The 18926-nt window shown below is 41.9% G+C and overlaps 1 protein-coding gene across 1 annotated transcript in view; it reads left to right on the top strand.

Moving 5' to 3' along the window:
• The first annotated feature begins 2537 nt into the window (after positions 1-2537).
• LOC133245085 (SLAM family member 5-like) overlaps positions 2538-18926 on the top strand; it is a 28465-nt gene continuing 12076 nt past the window's right edge. Inside the window, exons 1-2 of the mRNA XM_061412988.1 lie at positions 2538-2813; positions 8614-9009. Coding sequence (XP_061268972.1) covers positions 2741-2813; positions 8614-9009 — 469 coding nt within the window. The 5' untranslated portion in view covers positions 2538-2740. The remainder of the gene's footprint in view (positions 2814-8613; positions 9010-18926) is intronic.

The following is an 18926-nucleotide window of genomic DNA, read 5'->3' as shown; positions in this document are numbered from 1 at the left end:
CTGGGAGATACTGAAGCTCAGGGAAGCCTGGTGTGCTGCAGTCCGTGGGGTCACAAAGAGCTGGATATGACCTAGTGACTGAAAACCACAAATTCTTCATGTAATCCAGTCCTTAAGCAGGGTGTCCTGTCCTGTGCAATTCAAATTAGATAGACATCATCACTCATGATGTTTTCTAAAAGTCCAGAGCCTTCCTATAAGTTCTGTCATTTCCTAGGAATTTTGACTCTCATTGTTATTTCTCTCCTGGAGAAGGAAATGGCAACCCACTCCAGTATTCTTGCCTGGAGAATCCCACGGACAGAAGAGCCTGGCGGGCTACAGTCCACTGGGTCACAAAGAGTCAGACACGACTGAGCGACTGGTTCTCCTGGGCTCCGCATCTCATTCAGCTCTACATTTCTTTCTTATCCTATACCCCATACATACACATCTATATACTTGGCTGCAACAGATTCAAGCATGCCTTCCTTTAATTCCCCAAAACAGTATCAGTATCAGGTAGTTCATGCAGTAAGCTCTTACCAAAGGTTCTGTAAGGCAATGTGTGCATGTGTATGTGCTATGCCTTAGCACAGGAAGGCTGGGAGGGTGAAAATGAGATAGACTTCTGGATAATTTTAAAGTCCCTGACATTTTACCAGCATGGATTAACTGTTGCCTGACTCTCCTCCCGGTGTCCCTGGTCTCCAGTGACACTGCTGGTTTCCCCTCTCCAGGGTCTTCCTTCCCACAGCCCATCACCCAAATGGTTTTCATAACTAAAATGTTCTCACACTAGGATTTCTCTCATGACAGTTGTGAGGACAAATTGGAGGAGGGGATTGCAACTTGCTCTCCAGTGCCCTAAAGGCAACCAGTGATGAGCAGCCAGTATTTTAATTCAATAAAAATAGTTTCTAACCACAGGATGCACAAACCACATTGATGCTGATTCATCTGCTATTAGTTGGAGTAGGGAGAAAATAAAACTAGTTTGAATACTCTCCTGTCTGGGATATCACAGAGAAGATTTTGGAAGGAGCAGACTAGGGTTCAGAAACTTGCTTGAAGCCATTAAGATGGACAGAGAAAGGGGCTGTGATTGAGGGGATGTGTCTTCAGCTTGCTGTCAAGAGTCAAGGTCTTGCCCTTTGTTTAGCTCTGTGACCTTTTACGGTTACATCCATAAAAGATTTAATATGAAGTACCTGACTACCTTAAGTGCATGGTCATGGGGCCAGTCCTGTGGACCCAGCTTTGGGGCTTTCTGCCTGAGCAGCTAAGGGAAAAGCCTCAATGGGAAGGAAAAGGAGGTACATTAAGAGGATGGTGCTGCTCCTCCAGAATATGAGAGGTGAGAGTATGGGATAATGTGGAGTATCTAGTATGGGGAGAAGAAGCCAGGGCCTGACCCTCAGCCAGTTGTGCGGATTTTGAAGCAACTGAGGCTGTGGTCAGGAGGAGTGTGTAGATGTCTATCTCTTCCCCTCTGTGAGAGCAGGAATGGACCTGGTGGAGACTGAAGGGAAATGGTTGATTGTGATACAATTTCTGTGGGGAGGGGTCTGTCTTTGCCTTGTGTATACAGGGAGCACTGGTGACAGCTGGGAAGGCCGTACAGATGCAAGTGAAGTGAAATAAAGTCGCTCAGTCGTGTCCGACTCTTTGCCACCCCATGGACTGTAGCCTGCCAGGCTCCTCTGTCCATGGGATTCTCCAGGCAAGAATACTGGAGTAGGTTGCCATTTCCTTCTCCAGGGGATCTTCCTAATCCAGGGATCGAACCCGGGTCTCCTGCATTGCAGGCAGACGCTTTATCCTCTGAGCCACCAGGGAAGCCCAATACAGATGCAAGCTACAGGTAAATACCAATATTTGTGTTGGGATGTGGGAAGTTCACACTTCCCCAAAGAATTTTTTTCCTTGACCACAGCTTCTTACATAGGCAACTGAGAGCTGAAGTTTCTGAAAAATTAGAAAATTTGACTCATTAAATGGAAAAGAGACAGAGCAGCCACCAAGCCAAGATGGGGCTTTGTTGTTGTTTACTCTAAATCATGTCTAACTCTTTTCCAACCCCATGGACTGTAACCTGCCAGCCTCCTCTCTCCATGGAATATTTTAGGCAAGAATACTGAGTCGCCTGCCATTTGCTTCTCCAGGGGATCTTCCCAACCTGAGAATTGAACTTGCATCTCCTACATCTCCTGCGTTGGTAGGTGGATTCTTTACCCCTGAGCACCTGGAAAGCTCAAGATGGGGCTAGACTAGCCTTTTGGTGGAGCATGACTTCTGCGCCCGACCATAGCCTGGCACTGGTGAGCTGGGCTGCCCGGAGCAGAGCTGCCACCCCAGGGAATCATGGAAGAGTATGCTCCAAGCTGGCTGTCCCCAGCCCCCACTGGGGTGGGGTCTGTCTAACAGTATGCCAGGCACATCACAGAGTGAGATTATTTATACCTTCATTTTAGAATTACTTATTGAGTGTGTAGTGTATATGCTGGGGATAAGATAAAAGGCCTTTCTCTAGACTGACAGAGCTCGGGCTTCCCAGGTGGCGCTAGTGGTAAAGAACCCGCCTGCCAATGCAGGAGACATAGACTGATAGAGAACTAACCTGCTGGCCAGGGTCCACTAGAAACAAATTTGTTAGCTCCACCCTGAGGGTGGGAAGCTGGGGCCCAAGCTTTTCTCTTCTCTTACAGCTACCTTCATTAATTTTTCCTCTACAGCTGAACGGGCTGGAAGGCAACCTGCAATGAGGCCCTGCTCAGAAGACGCCCACCTCTGCTGGGCCTCCTGGCTCCTGGGATTCATCAGTCTCCTTCTCAGTGAGTGGCCTGGGCTCCTGGGGAGGGAGGGATGTCTGATAAAGCCAGTAAAGCAGGACCCTACCACTTGGAGTGCTCTTTAGGTTTTGACATCTTTGTTGAACAAAAAGGGACAGCAACTCTGCTATAAGTTTTCAAATGCAGTGTACTTGGTTTAGAGCCTCAGAGAGGAAGGGAAGAATAATATGGCCTTTTTGGTTGTTGCAAGTCTGGGACCCCTGAGCTCAGGCAGCCTTGTCTGCATTAAGAAGACCATTTCCAAGGAGGTAAGGTTGCTTCTGCTACGGTAACAGGGAAGCCAAGAGAGCCTGCCCAGGGTCGTGGGGAGAGGGAGTGAATCAAAGAACATGGCTCCTTGCGGCAGAGGGCAAGGGATTGAGGTTCTCCTGGTCTAGACTCAGAAAGGCCCTGGAAGCTTATACAAGACCTCGCAGAGGAAGAGGCCGACTAGAGCCCCAGGTCTGAGCCAGAGAAAGCAACTCTGGTCAGGCTCCTTGGGCTTCTCTACTAGAAAGGGATAGTGAACACACAGTCTCCACCAGGGTTTGGGGTGCAGATCCTAGAAGATCTTCACAAAGGAGAGGGTCCTTGCAGTCTCCAGTTTATCTCACAAGAGTTTATAAATTTTGCATTCCACCTCAGTGTTAGTTTTCATTTTGAAAAGTTGAAAAATTACCTCCCAGTAAAACAAGTTCTCTGGGAGGATGCCCTCTATAATGCAAAGCACTGTTTTAAGGCAAAACCCTAGAAACAATGAATCTTTACATCAATTTGGAAATGATTGAACAAGATGGGAAGTTTCTGTACAGTGGAGTATTATGAAGCTCTAAAAAAAAAACAGCCTACCAATTATCTGGGAGGTATTTCTAATTTTTGATAGTGTCAGATACACGGTTTTCCATCAGTAAGATGCAGAAAACTGTATATAATAAAATCTTAATCTTGTAAATGAAACAGTAATCTTTGATATTTAAAATCATCTATATACCCATGTTATTATGAGAGTAGGAGAAAATGCAGAAGAAAATATAATAGATGACTAATGGGATTAAAATGGGGGAAAAGTTTGGAGGTGGGAGAAGAAAAAGTGGAGAGAATAAGGAGTTGAGCAAAAAAGAGGAACTGAAAGAAAAAGAGAATGTCCTAAAGAAGGATGTGTACCAAGCAATTATCCTTCAATTAAAAATAAATTAATTTAGAAAATTCACAGGAATGATGTGAATACATCTATAAATTTATGAAAGATTAGGCATTTGTACATATAAAAATTAAATACAAATGAATGAAGAAAAGAAGAAAATATGGTGGATTGTGAATTCTGGATAAAATTAAACAAATTAGAGAGCATTTGTAAAAATGGGCCAACTTATATGAATAAAGGGCATTGAAATAAGGACTATATCCATTTAACTAGATTACCCCTGTCTACAGTAAAATGTAGACTTTCTTCATTTTCCCAGTGTTCAGTTCAGTCACTCAGTGGTGTCTGACTTTTTGTGACCCCATGAACCACAGCATGCCAGGCCTCCCTGTCCATCACTAACTCCCATAGTCCACCCAAACCCATGTCCGTTGAGTCAGTGATTCCATCCAAACATCTCATCCTCTGTCATCCCCTTCTCCTCCTGCCCCAATCTTTCCCAGCATCAGGGTCTTTTCAAATGAGTCAGCTGTATGCATCAGGTGGCCAAAGTTTTGGAGTTTCAGCTTCAACATTAGTCCTTCCAATGAACACCCAGGGCTCATCCATCTCCTTTAGGATGGACTGGTTGGATCTCCTTGCAGTCCAAGGGACTCTCAAGAGTCTTCTCCAACACCACAGTTCAAAAGCATCAATTCTTCAGCACTCAGCTTTCTTTAGAGTCCGACTCTCACATCCATACATGACCACTGGAAAAACCATAGCCTTGATTAGATGGACCTTTGTGGACAAAGTAATGTCTCTGCTTTTTAATATGCTGTCTAGGTTGGTCATAACTTTCCTTCCAAGGAGTAAGTGTCTTTTAATTTTATGGCTGCAATCTCCATCTGCAGTGATTTTGGAGCCCCAAAAAACAGCCACTTGTTTCCACTGTTTCCCCATCTATTTGCCATACTGCAAAAATATGTTCAAAATTATAGTCTTATCCAAAGTCTGGGACTAAAAATTCACAAATAAAATATAAAGAGATGGACACAAAGTGAGATAAAGGGAGAAAAAAAGAGAGAGAAATGGTTTGAATTTCTCATGTTAGAGATGAGACAATCTACACACAGAGAAGGAAAATTAGTTTCTCAGGGTCACCCAGGATCTGAGAAGGAATGGAATTTGTTGCCCCCTTAGCCCCCACCTCCACGGTACTGAATGAGATGGACACTTCCCAGTGGAGGTTGGGCACCCTGGGTGAACTGGAAGAGGCATCATTGGAAGGAATGTTAAACTGCTCTACACATTTGGAGGGGTGGGTGGTGAGAAGTGATGCTGTGGGTGAAGTATCTTTTTCTTTATCATTCTTAACATCTTTAACCCTTTTCTGGACATGAGTTTGGAAGTAGTGGGAAAGGAAGCTTGAAGGTGAGTTCAGTTCGCACTGGAATTTCCCAGAGACACAGAAGCTACTGGAGAGGTTGGGGAGATGCACTCACCATAGCAACAGTCTGCTTCATGCCCTCAGTGTGTCCCTGTGTCTACTGGCAGAACACAAAGAAGAAAGGGTCCCTACGTCACTGGCATCTAGAGAGAGTCGTGGAGACGGAGATGTGCAAAGGCATAGGTGGGTTTGATTATGAGTTGAGAGAAAATGGTGATTGATTTCCTGGTGTGATGATGAAGGAAGGGTCAGAAACGGGAACAAAATTTTATGTTGATTTTTAAATTTTATATCATTTAAATAAACTTTACTCTCTTCTTTATAACCACAGCCTTTCTGGCTTAATTTTCTTCTTCAGGATTAGCCTTTTGTAGTTCACAATGCTGTTACTGTCTGCCTTCTTTTTCTATGTCTTCTTTCATCTTCTTCACAGCTGGTGCTCACTACCAGCTTCTGGGTCCATCCTCCCTGCAGCCTGAGGGCTGAGCCTCCTCTCTCCCTGATTCTCTCATTTCCAGCAAATGTAGGGTCTGGCAGGGCTACTGTTTAACTCAGAGCAAGCCAGAAGTCTCTGCTCTGCTGTGTGTGCATGCTAAGTCGCTTCAGTCATGTCTGACTCTGCAACTCCATGGACTGTAGCCCACCAGGCTCCGTTGTCCATGAGATTCTCCAGGCAAGAATATTAGAATAGGTTGCCATGCCCTCCTCCAGGGAATCTCCCCGATCCTGGGATCAAACCTGCATCTTTTATGTCTCCTGCATTGAAAGGCAGGTTCTTTATGACTGGTGCCACCTGGAAAGCTATCCCCTGCTCTGCTAAACCCCTGTAAATACTTGCTTGCCTTTTCCTGGGAGAGAAGGTTGAAGAATGAGCCTGCAGGAGCTGCTCAAATCCTGGTGATGAGACAGCAGTGCTGGGAGAGAAGCCCCTGGGGAGGGCAAGGACAGGGTGGGGAGCTGGTAGGAGCTCATGCAGGGGAGAAGCCCTGGGCTGGAGAGGGGAGCCCCAGTGCCAGGTGTGGCTCTGCCCTATGTGACCCAGGACAGGTTCACCCACTGCGGGGCCTCCTCCTCTGTGACAGGAGGGGCCTGGGCAGATGCCCCCCTAAGGCCCTTCCCAGCTTGACGTTCTGTCCGCCGAGAGGACTCTCCTGTGTGTACATCAAGGCCTCTGCTCTGTCTCTTCATCCCATGTTGTCCTAGCCCTGTGTCACGCCAGGGACTGACAGCAGTGCACCTGTTTAGGGTTCCTTCAAAGAGGAGACCCCGGACCATCACTGTGGTCACTTCTCAGCCCTGTGTGGAATGAGGGATGCTCTTCTTCAAGCATCCCCTTCGGAATCCAGTCTGGCCCTGTTTTCTCTGCCTCTGCTCCTGAGAGGGGTGTTTAGACCACCTCCTGAAAGACATCGTCTTTCACAGTCTATGGAAACTTTGTTTGCACACCATGCTCTGGAAATATAGTAAAGCAGTATTAAGCCTAATGTAAGGCTCCAGGCCTGTGAGGAGAGCTGAAGGGACTGGGATGGAGGCCTGACCCCAAGTAGATACCTAATTCAGTGATTAAATAAATACAAACAAATATCTGAAATACACATATATGTGAATACTGGCCTGAGTCATTCTTTGCTTCTAATGAGAGCCAGGAATGGGTATAAGTACAATAGAGGAAGGCAGGCTTGAGATGAGGAGAACTTACTCATTTGGAGAGAACTTTTTTCCCTGGCAGGCAGAGGCCAACCCAGATGGATCCTGACCTCCTGGAAAAAGCAAATTATTGTTCCCTTCAGGATAAGGCTGTTCTGCATTACTTTCTCTGGTCCTGTTCTGTCCTACCCTGTCCCCAAAAAGGGCAGAGGATATCCAGTCCCTGGGGCCTGTGTCTGAAGAGGGAGGGTGGGCTCAGGATGGGGTAATGTGCCCACTGGTCTCAGCTCCGCAGGAAAGTGATCCGGGAAAGGCCCACTGCAACCTCTCGGGGACTGGCTAGGGTAGTGCTGACTCAGTGGCAGGGACAGCACAGCTCACTAAATGATCACTTTCTCACTCTCATATTCTAGTCCCTGGAAGTTAGCCAGGGCCTTGTGACCTGTCCTGGCCAGAAAGCAAGAGCAGACAGCATCCTACTTCTGGACAGAAATGTGATTCTCCCGTTTCCCCTCCCTGCTGGGGGCTGGGAGCCTGTAAGGACACTGTGGGCTCCATGGAGGTGGTGGAGCCTCCACTCTGTGTGACGGGAACTGTCCCTCGCTCTCTCATGGGGACCTGTGGTGGGGGACATAAACTCCTCTTGTTCTAAGACCTTGAGGTATTAACTGCTTGTTACACAGCACAGCCTAGCCTCTCCTGACTACCACACTGCCTAGAAGCAAGAAGGAGAACAGCATTCATATTTGTATTAGGTATTTACTGTTGTGTAACCTGTCACCCCAAAAGTTAATGCCTTAAACACCGTCAGGTAGAGTGTCACATTTTCTCTAGGCCAGGACCCAGCTGGGTCCTCTGGCTCAGGGTCTCTCAGACTGAAATCAAGGCCTTGACTGAGGCTACATCAGCTCAGGTCATCTGGGAAAGATCTGCTAGCAGGCAGCTCCTGTGGCTGTTGGACTGAGGGCCTCAGCTCCTCTCTGGATGTTGACCGGAGGCTCCCTCAGTTCCTTGTTACATGGGTCTCCCCTATAGGGCAACTGTCAAAATGGCAGTTGGATTCCTCAGAGCAAGCAAGGGAGAGAGTGAAAGAGAGAGAGTGTGTGTGAGTAAGCAAGAGGGAAGTCGCAGTCTTGTGTACTCTGAAATCACCGAGTGGCATCCACCGTGTCTGCTGCGGTCCATTCCTGAGAGCAAGTCACTAGGTGCAGTCCGCACTGCAGGGAAAGGGGTTAAACAAATGTGCGAGCACAAGGAGGCAGGGATTAAGGAGGCAGTTTAAGCGCCTTCTACAGTTATGCACCTAATTTGTGCCTGAAAATGTGCTGGGTGCTTTTCACTTGTGATGTCATTTAACTTATACTGACCTTATGAGGTCGGTAAGGAAATATCAGGTTAGCAAATTTATGTCATCTATTCAGTGTTAAACTTCATTAGAAAGAGGACTTGATTCCAAAAGTTGTTTCAATTAATTGTACTTGGTTGTCTTACTAGAATCAAGGAATTATCCTGGGTGGATTTCTTTAAAAAGAGGTTTGTGTGGGTTCTTTTCTTTATTATTGATGAAAAAAACATATGTCCAGTTTCCAGTCCTTTAGGCATCTGCAGCACTGGGGCCAAGAGTCCTGGTGCACATGGTTCTGAAGTTCAGGATCCTGGAGTCTGTGTTCCCCGGCAGGGGATCCGAGGAGGTTCTGTGTTGTTTCACGTGAGCAAGAAGCAAGAAGCTGAACCAGAGGAGGTCTCATGGGCCTTTGGCCCTGAGTCAAACTACAGTGTCCTGCTGCGAGTCCATCGTGGGGCAGACACTCCAACCTGGGTCGACCTCCAGGACAAGTACCAGCAGAGGGTCCATGTGCCCAACATCCTGTCCCTGAAGATTGAGAACCTGACCTGTGAGGACAGTGGACAGTACCGGGCTCGAGTCAGCTTCCCTGGAGGACTCGAACTTACCCAGGTTTTCCGCCTCACTGTCTATGGTAAGTGACCCCTCCTCACCATGGCTTCCCTCCTGCTTTTGTCCTAGGAGGGTCACATAGACCCAATTTTATAAGATTTTTATTTAGACCCCAACCTTCAGACTCTGTCTTCTCACCCAACAATAAGGTGTACATGTTAGCCACAAAAGGAGAGCAGACTTGAGATTCACCAAAGGGAGAAAATCACTTCAGTATTTTGAGGGAGGAAAATGGGAATTTATACGGTAACATTAATTGTTCTTTCTAAAACTGAGTTGCTTAATTTCTCTATTTGTTTTCTATTACTACTGTAACAAACTACCAGGAAAACTTATGGCCTTAAAACCTCTCAAATTGATTATTTTACCATTTTGTAGATCATAAGTCAGACTTGGGTCTCATTGGGCAAAATCAAGGTATTGGCAGGCCTGTATTCCTACCTGGTGACTCAGGAGAGAATCCATTTCTTCCCTTTTGCACCTTCAAGTGGATACCTGATTTCCTTGGCTGGTGTCCACCCTTCATTCATCTTCAAATCATCAAATTCATCTCACATTGCATCCATCTGATTTGTTCTTCTGCCTGTCTTTTTCACTTTATTTTTGATGAGAAGTATTTAATTTTTCATAGAGTATGCCTTTTACTGTGATCTGTGACAAATAACTAGATTCAGCATTGTAGTGAACAACGCCAGCAACAACAGCTTGATAGCAAAAAGCAAAATTTTTTTTAAAAAAATTAAGAAGTCCTTGATTTTGTATTTGCAGTTGCCCAAATACATAGATACAAAATACATAGATATATCAGATGCGCTCTTAAATTATAATAAAGTTTATATTAACTGTATAGTATCATTTTTTAAAAGAACTATAGGTAATTTTCAAATATATATCTATCTGTGTGTGTGAGGACTTCCCCAGAGGCTCAGAAGTAAAAAAGAAAAAAAAAAAAATCCGCCTGCAGTGCAGGACTGCAGAAGACATGGGTTCTATCTATGGTTTGGGAAGATCGCCTGGAGGAGGGCATGGTAACCCACTTCAATATTCTTACCTGGAGAATCCCATGGACAGAGGAGCCTGGTGGGCTGTGGTCCACAGGGTTACGAAGAGGTAGACATGACTGAAGTAACTGAGCATGCACATACACTAGTGCAACCGTCACCATAACTTATGCCAAAAACATAGATTCATCCTCTCCAAAAGCTTCCTCCTGCCTTCTTTATTTGATTGTTGTTAGTCTACAGTGTTATTAATTATAGGCATTAAAATTACTTTTACTTATATTATATAGTATTGTGAACATTAGGCACTATGCCATACAGTAGATCTCTAGGATTTATTCATCTTGTGTAACTGAACCTTTGTACCTTTTGACTAATACATACTCATTTCACCCCCTTTCCAGATCTGTGCAAGAACCCTTCCACTCTCTGCTTCTATAAGACTCATAATATTGGGCTCGTCATATAAGTGGTTTCATGTAGTATTTATTTGTTCTTCTCTCTCTGGCTTACTTTACTTAGTGTAATGTCCTACTGCTTCATCTATGTTTGTCACAAAAGGCAAAATGTCCTTCCTCTGTAAGTTTGAATAATATTCTTCTAGATGAAAGTGAAAAAGAAAAGTGAAAAAATCTGGCTTAAAACTCTATATTCAAAAAACTAGGATCATGGCATCTGGTTCCATCACTTCATCTCAAGTGGATGGGGAAAAATTGGAAATAGTGCAGACTTTATTTTGGGGGGTTCCAAAATCACTGCAGACAATGACTGCAGCCACGAAATTAAAAGATGCTTGTTCCTTGGAAGAAAAACTATGACAAACCTAGACAGCGTATTAAAAAGCAGAGACATCACTTTGCCAACAAACATCCACCTAGTCAAAGCTATTGTTTTTATAGTAGTCATGTACAGATGTGAGAGTTGGACCAAAAAGAATGCTGAACATCAAAGAATTGATGCTTTCAAATAATGTTGCTGGAGAGAAGTCTTAAAAGTCCCTTGGACAGCAAGGAGATCAAACCAGTCAATCCTAAAGGAAATCAACACTGAATAGTAATTGGAAGGACTGATGCTGAAGCTGAAGCTCCAATACTTTGGCCACCTGATGCAAAGAGCCAGTTCTTTGGAATGACCTGATGCTGGGAAAGATTGAGGGTAGGAGGAGAAGGGGGAGACAGAGGATGGCATCTGTTGGATGGCATCACCGACTCAATGAACATGAGTTTGAGCAAACCCCAGGAGACAGTGAAGGACAGGGAAGCCTGGCATGCTGCAAATCCAGGAGTTGCAAAGAGTTGGACATGACTTAGTGACTGACCAACAACAGTATTGCTTTGTATGTGGCTCAGAAGGTAAAGCATCTGCCTACAATGCAGGAGACCCTGGGTTCAGTCTCCTGGAGAAGAAAATGGAAACCCACTCCAGTATTCTTGCCTGGAAAATCCCATGGAAGGAGGAGCCTGGTAGGCTACAGTCCATGGGGTTGCAATAAGTCAGACATGACTGAGCGACTTCACTTCCACATGTTTATCATCTCACCTGGCAACAGACATTTGGGTTGCTTCCATGTCTTGTATATTGTAAAAATGTTGCAGTGAATATGAAAGTGCAGATATGTTTTTGAAATCCTGATTTCAATTCCTTTAAATATATACCCAAAATATAATTGCTGAATCATAGAGTAGTTATAAGTCATAGTCAAAGTTACTGTTTTTCCAGTAGTCAGGTATGGATGTCAGGCATGGAACAGTGGTCAGGTATGGCGAGTCGGACCATAAGAAGGCTGAGCATTGAAGAATTGACGCTTTTGAACTATGGTGTTGGAGAAGACTCTTGAGAGTCCTTGAGAGAGTCCTTGAGAGTTTGATCTGCAAGGAGATCAAACCAGTCAATCCTAAAGGAAATCAGTCCTTAGGAGAGTCCTTGAGAGTTTGATCTGCAAGGAGATCAAACCAGTCAGTCCTAAAGGAAATCAGTGCTGAAAATTCATTGGAAGGACTGATGCTTAAGCTGAATCTCCAATACTTTGGGACCTGATGCAAAGCACTGACTCATTGAAAAAGACTCTGATGCTGGGAAAGATTGAAGGCAGAAGGAGAAGAGGATGACAGAGGATCAAACAGTTGGATGGCATCACTGACTTGATGGACATGAGTTTGAGCAAGCTTGGGGAGTTGGTGATAGACAGGGAAGCCTGGTGTGCTGCAATCTATGGGGTCACAAAAAGTCGGACACAACTGAGCGACTGAACAACAGTTATATTTTTAATTTTTGAGAAACTCTATACTATTTTCCAAAATGGCTGCACCAATTTACAATCCCACCAACAGTGTATGAATATCCCTTTTTCTCCACCCCATCATCAACACATCTTTTTTTTCCTTTTGATAGTAGCCATTAAAGCTTGTATACTCACTGTGGTTTTAGGCTTCCCCTGTGGCTCAGCAGCACAGAATCTGCCTGCAATGAAGGAGACACAGGAGATGTGGGTTTGATACCTGAGTCAGGAATATCTCCTGGAGGAGGAAATGACACCCTGCTCCAGAATTCTTGCACACACTGTGGGTCTGATTTTCACTTTCCTGGTGATTAATGATGTGGAGTGATTTTTCATATACCTGTTGGCCATTTTTATATCTTCTGTTGACAAATGTCTATTCAGTTCATTTCCCCATTTTTAACTGGATTATTTAGGTTTTTTTCCTATTGAGTTGTATGAGTTCCCTTATAAAATTGAGCATTGAATAAAATAAAATTATGTAAAGTAAAAATAAAATTATGTATTCAGTTCCCTTATAAAATTGGAATACTAACCATTTATCAGATGTATAGTTTGCAGCTATTTTCTTCCACTTTTTAGGTTTCCTTTTCACTCTGTTGATGTTTCCCATGCTGTGCAAAACCTTTTCAGTTTAATAGAATCCCGTTTGCTATTTCTGCTTTACTGTCTATGCTGTTGTCATATTCAAACAATTATTGTCAAGGCCAGTGTCAGGAAGATTTTTCCCTTTGCTTTCTTCTAAGAGTTTTACAATCTCCAGCATTACTTTTAGATCTTTAATCCATTTTTAGTTTATTTTGTGTATGGTGTAAGGGTTTAATTTCATGCTTTTCATGTGGATATCCTGTTTCCCCAGCACTATTTACTGAGAAGACTTCCCTTTCCCCATTGTGTTTTTCTGGTTTCCTTGTTAAAGATCAGTTGACCATATATGCATGGGTTTATTTCTGGGATTTTTGTTCTGTTCCATTGGTTTATATATCTGTTTTTATGTCTGTACCATACTGCTTTAAAAGAATTGTGATATACTTTGAAATAAGGGAATGTGATGCCTCCAGTTCAGTACCTCATGCTCTAAGTTGCTTCTGCTATTTGGGATCTTTTGTGGTTCCATAAGAATTTTAAGATTTTTTTTTCTGTTTTTGTAAAATTCCCTAATTATATTCACACAGTTTGGATAGAATCTATGTTGCTTTGGTACTGTGAACATTTCAACAATATTAATTCCTCAGATTCATGAACATGTAATGTCTTTCTATATATTTGTGTGTTTGCAAATTTCTATCATCAGTATTCATAGTTTCTGGTGCACAGATATTTCAATCTTTAGTTAAGATTATTCCTCGATATTTTATTCTTTTTTATTGTAATGTAAGTGGGATTGTTTTCTTGTTTTCCTTTTCAGATAGTTCATTGTTAATGTATAGAAGTGCAAAAGACTTCCATATGTTGATTTTGTGTTCTGCAATTTTGCTGAAATCACTTATTAGTTCTTAAAGGATTTTTCTGTAGAATCTTTAGATTTCTCTACATACAAGATCATGTCATTTGCAATAAAAATAATTTTACTTCTTCCTTTCCAATTTGGGTGCCTTTTATTTCTTCTGCTTGCCTGCTTGCTGTTGCTAGAACTTCCAGTCCTAAGTTGAATAGAAACAGCAAATAGACACACTCGCCTTGTTCCTAATGTTAGAGGAAAAGCTTTAAATCCTTAACCATTGAGTTTGATGTTAGCTGTGGACTTTACATATGGCCTTTATTGTGTTAAAATAACTTCCTTCAATTCTTAATTTGAGAGTTTTTAATCATGAAAGAATTTTGGTTTTTTTTTGTGTGGTTTTTCCACATCTATTGAATTATTGTGTGATTTTTATCCTTCATTGTTTTAACATGGTATATCACATTATTGATTTGCATATGCTGAAACATTCTTGCCTCTTTAGATTAAACCTTAATTGGTCATGGTGTTTGATCCATTTAATATTTTGTTGAATGCCATTTGCTAGTATTTTGGTGGAGATTTTGCATTTTTGTTCATCAGGGTTATTGGCCTATAAGTTTTTGTGTGGTGTGTTAGTTTGGCTTAGGATATGCCAACATCTTTAAATGTGTTCTCTATACTACTGTTTTTTTGGAAGAGTTTTAGAGGAATTAGATTAATTCTTTGGTATGTGATTTGATAAAATTCACCTATGACTCCATTCAATCTTGGAATTTTCTTTGTTGGGAAGTTTTTGATTGCTGATTAAAACTAATTATTTATTATTATTAATCTTTTTGAGTTGTATATTTCTTCTTAATTCAAGCTTTATAGGACATATGTTTCTCAGAATTTATCCACTTTTTTTTCAGGATTGTCCAATTTGATGATATAGAATTGTTCATAAGAGTTTCTTATGAGCTCTTTATTTCTGTGCACTAGTAATCTCATTTTCTGATATTAATTGATTCTTTCTTCTTTTTTTCTTGTCTTGCTAAGGGCTAGACAATATTGCTTATCTTTCCAACACACTCTTAGGTTCACTGAATTTTTTATTGTCTTTCTAGGCTCTATTTTATTCATTTCTGCTGTAATCCTTATCACTTCCTTACTTCCACTAACTTCTGGCTTAGGTTTTTCTTTGTTTTCTAGTTCCTTGAGATTTAAACTTAAGTAGTTTGAAAGCTTTCTTATTTTTTATTGTGTTTATCACTATAACACTCCTTCTTAGTACTGCTTTTTTAAATTTAGTTTTTAATTGAAGGATAATTGCTTTACAGTGTTGTGTTGGTTTCTGCCTTACAACAACGTGAATCAGTCATAAGTATACATATGTCCCCTCTTTGATCCTCCCTCCCACTCCAGCTAGCCCATCCATCTAGGTCATCACAGAATACCAGGCTGAGCCTGCTGTGTTAACTTCCCACTAGCTACCTATTTTGCACATAATAATGTATATATTGCAAAGCAACTCTCTTAATTCATCCCACCCTCTTCTTCCCCGACTGTGTCCACAAGTTTCTTCTCTACTTCTGCATCTTTATTCCTCCCTGCAATTAGGTTCCTCAGTACCATTTTCTAGATTTCATATATATGTGTTAATATGCAATATTAGTTTTTCTCCTTCTGACTTATTTCATTCTGTATAACAGGCTCTAGGTTCATCCACTTCACTACAACTGACTCAAAGTTGTTCCTTTTTATGGTTGAGTAATATTCCATTGTATATGTAACAATTTATCCATTCATCTGCTGATAGATATCCAGGTTGCTTCCATGTCCTGGATATTGTAAATAGTGCTGCAGCGAACATTGGGTACATGTGTCTTTTTGAATTGTGGTTTTCTCCAGGTATATGTCCAGTAGTGGGATTGCTGGGTCATATGGTAGCTTTTGAGAAAGGAATACAACAGCACTGCCTGCTGTCACCCTGTTTGTTTAACCTATACACTGAACACATCATGAGCCATGCTTGGCTGGATGAGTTACAAGATGGAATCAAAATTGGTAGAAGAAATATCAACAACCTCAGATATGCAGATGATACCACTCTAATGGCAGAAAGTGAAGAGGAACTAAAGAGCCTCTTGATGAGGGTAAAGGAGGAGAGTGAAAGATCTGGCTTAAAATTAAGATCATGACATCCAGCCCAATTACTTCACGGCAAATAGAAGGAAAATGGTGGAAGTAGTGACAGATTTCCTCTTCTTGGGCTCTAAAATCACTGTGGATGGTGACTGTAGCCATGAAATCAGAAGACAACTGCTTCTTGGCAGGAAAGCTGTGACAAACCTAGACAGTGTTTTGAAAAGCAGAGACATTACTCTGCCAACAAAAGTCCATATAGTCAAGGCTATGGTCTTCTCAGTGGTCACATACAGTTATGAGAGCTGGACTGTAAAGAAGGCAGAATGCCAAATAACTGATGCCTTTGAGCTGTGGTGCTAGAGAAGACTCCAGAAAGTCCCTTGGACAGCAAGGAGATCAAACCAATCAATCTTCAGGGAAATCAATCTTGGATACTTATTGGAAGAACTGATGCTGAAGCTGACGCTCCAGTGTTTTGGTCATCTGATGCGAACAGCTGACTCATTGGAAAAGTCCCTGATCCTGGGAAAGATTGAGGGTGGAAGGAGAAGAGGACATCAGAGGGTGAGATGGTTGGATGGCATCACCAATGCAATGGACATGAATATGGGCAAACTTTGGGAAATGGTGAGGGACAGGGTGGCCTGGCATGCTGCAGTCCATGGGGTCACAAAGAATCAGATACAATTGGGTGACTGAACAACAACATGGTAGTTTTATTCCTAGTTTTTAAAGGAATCTCCATAGTGTTTTCCATAGTGATTATATCAGTTTGCATTCCTGTCAACAGTGCAAGAGATATATCTTTTCTCCACACCCTCTCCAGCATTTATTGTCTGTAGATTTTTTTGATGATGGCCATTCTGACCTGTGCGGAGAAGGCAATGGCACCCCACTCCACTACTCTTGCCTGGAAAATCCCGTGGATGGAGGAGCCTCGTAGGCAGCAGTCCATGGGGTCGCACAGAGTCGGACACAACTGAGCAACTTCACTTTCACTTTTCACTTTGATGCATTGGAGAAGGAAATGGCAACCCATTCCAGTGTTCTTGCCTGGAGAATCCCAGGGATGGGGAAGTCTGGTGGGCTGCTGTCTATGGGGTAGCACAGAGTCGGACACGACTGAAGTGACTTAGCAGGAGCATTCTGACCTGTGAGGTGATACCTCATTGTAGTTTTGATTTGCATTGCTCTAATAATGAGCAATTTTGAGCATCTTTCCATGTATTTGTTGGCTTAGTACTGCTTTTGTTTCCTTCTGTGTTTTATATTCTTTCCTTTTCTTTTACTCAAGATATTTTCTTATTCCCTTATGATTTCTTCTTTGACCCAGTGATTGTTCAAAAGTGTGTTGGTAATTTCCATGTATTTGTAAATTTTCCCATTTTCCTTCATTTATTGTCTTCTAATTTCATTCCATTGTGGTTGGAAAAGATATTTTACATAATTTCTTAAATCTTAAGTATTGTTTCATGGCCTAACATACGATGTATCCTGTGTGTGCACTTGATAGGAATATGAATTCTACTGCTGCTGGGTATAATATTCTGTTTGTTAGGTCTATATGGTCCAATTATACATGCTTGTTAGGTCCATTTGGTCTATAGTATTGTTCAAGTCTGCTGTTTCCTTCTTGATGTCCTATCTGAATTTTCTATCCACTCTTAAAAGCAAGATATTCAAGTCCACGATCATTCTATTGCTATTTCTTCTGTCACTGTTTGCTCTATATATCATAGGTGCTCTGATGTTGAGTGCATAAATATTTATCATTGTTATATCTTCCTATTGAATTGACCCTCTATCTTTATGTAATGACTTTCTTTGCCTTCAGGACAGCTTTTGATTTAACATCTATTTTGTCTGCTATAAGTGTAGCCACCCACACTGTCTTTTGATTCCCATTTGCATGGAATATCTTTTCCCATCCCTCACATTTAGCCTACGTGTGCCCTTAAAACTAAAGTGAGTCTCTTGTAGATATCGTATGTATATATATATATATATACATACATATATATCTAGTTGAATCTTGTTTTATTCATTCAGTCACTCTATGTCTTTTATTGGGGAGTTTAATCTATTTATATTTAAAGTAAATGTTAATTGTAAGAATTTATAATTTCATTTTTGGCTTGGGGGGATATTTTTATTACTGGAGTATAATTGCTTTACATCATTGTGTTGGTTTCTGCCATACAACAATGTGAATCAGGTATAAGTATACATATATCCCCTCCCTCTTCATCCTCCCTCCCACCCCACCCCCTATCCTAGCCCTCTAGGTCATCACAGAACAATAAGCTGAGTTCCCTGTGTTCTACAGCTGCTTCTCACTAGCTATCTATTTTACACATGGCAGTGTATATATGTCAATGCTACTGTCTCAGTTCCTCCCACCCTCTTCTTCCCCCACTGTGTCCACAAGCTCATTCTTTACATCTGCATCTCTAGTCTTGCCCTGCAAATAAGTTCAACAGTACCATTTTTCTAGATTCCACATACATGTGTTAATATACAATCTTTGTTTTTGTTTCCTGGCTTATTTCACTCTGTATAACAGGCTGTAAGTTCATCCACCTCACTACAACTGACTCAGGTTCATTGCTTTTTATGGCTGAATAGTATTCTGTTGTATATATGTACCACAACTTCTTTATCCATTCATGTGTTGATGGACAGCTAGATTGCTTCCATGTCCTGGCTATTGTAAATAGTGCTGCTATGAACATTGGGGTGCATGTGTCTTTTTTAAAGTTTAATTATTTTTTAATGTTTGGAGTAGCTTTATTCATAATCACTCCAAATTAGCAACAGCCAAGATATTTTGCTAAAAACAGCTATCAAAAACAGACACATTTTTTTTAAAGTTATATCTATACAATGGAATTCTAGTTGGCAATAAAAGTAACATTCTTGATGCATGCAACAGGTGGATGAGTCCTAAATGTATTTTAAAGTGAAAAAAGCCACATCCAAAAGACATGTGTCTTTTTGAATAATGGTTTTCTGAGATGTGTGCCCAGCAGTGGAATTCTGGGTCGTACGATAGTTGTATTTTCAGTTTTTAGGGAACTGCTATATTGTTC

The sequence above is a fragment of the Bos javanicus genome, chromosome 3, assembly GCF_032452875.1.
Source record: "Bos javanicus breed banteng chromosome 3, ARS-OSU_banteng_1.0, whole genome shotgun sequence".
Classification (NCBI taxonomy): domain Eukaryota; kingdom Metazoa; phylum Chordata; class Mammalia; order Artiodactyla; family Bovidae; genus Bos; species Bos javanicus.
The sequence above is the reverse complement of the archived record's forward strand: the minus strand, read 5'-3'. Positions and strand labels throughout refer to the sequence as shown.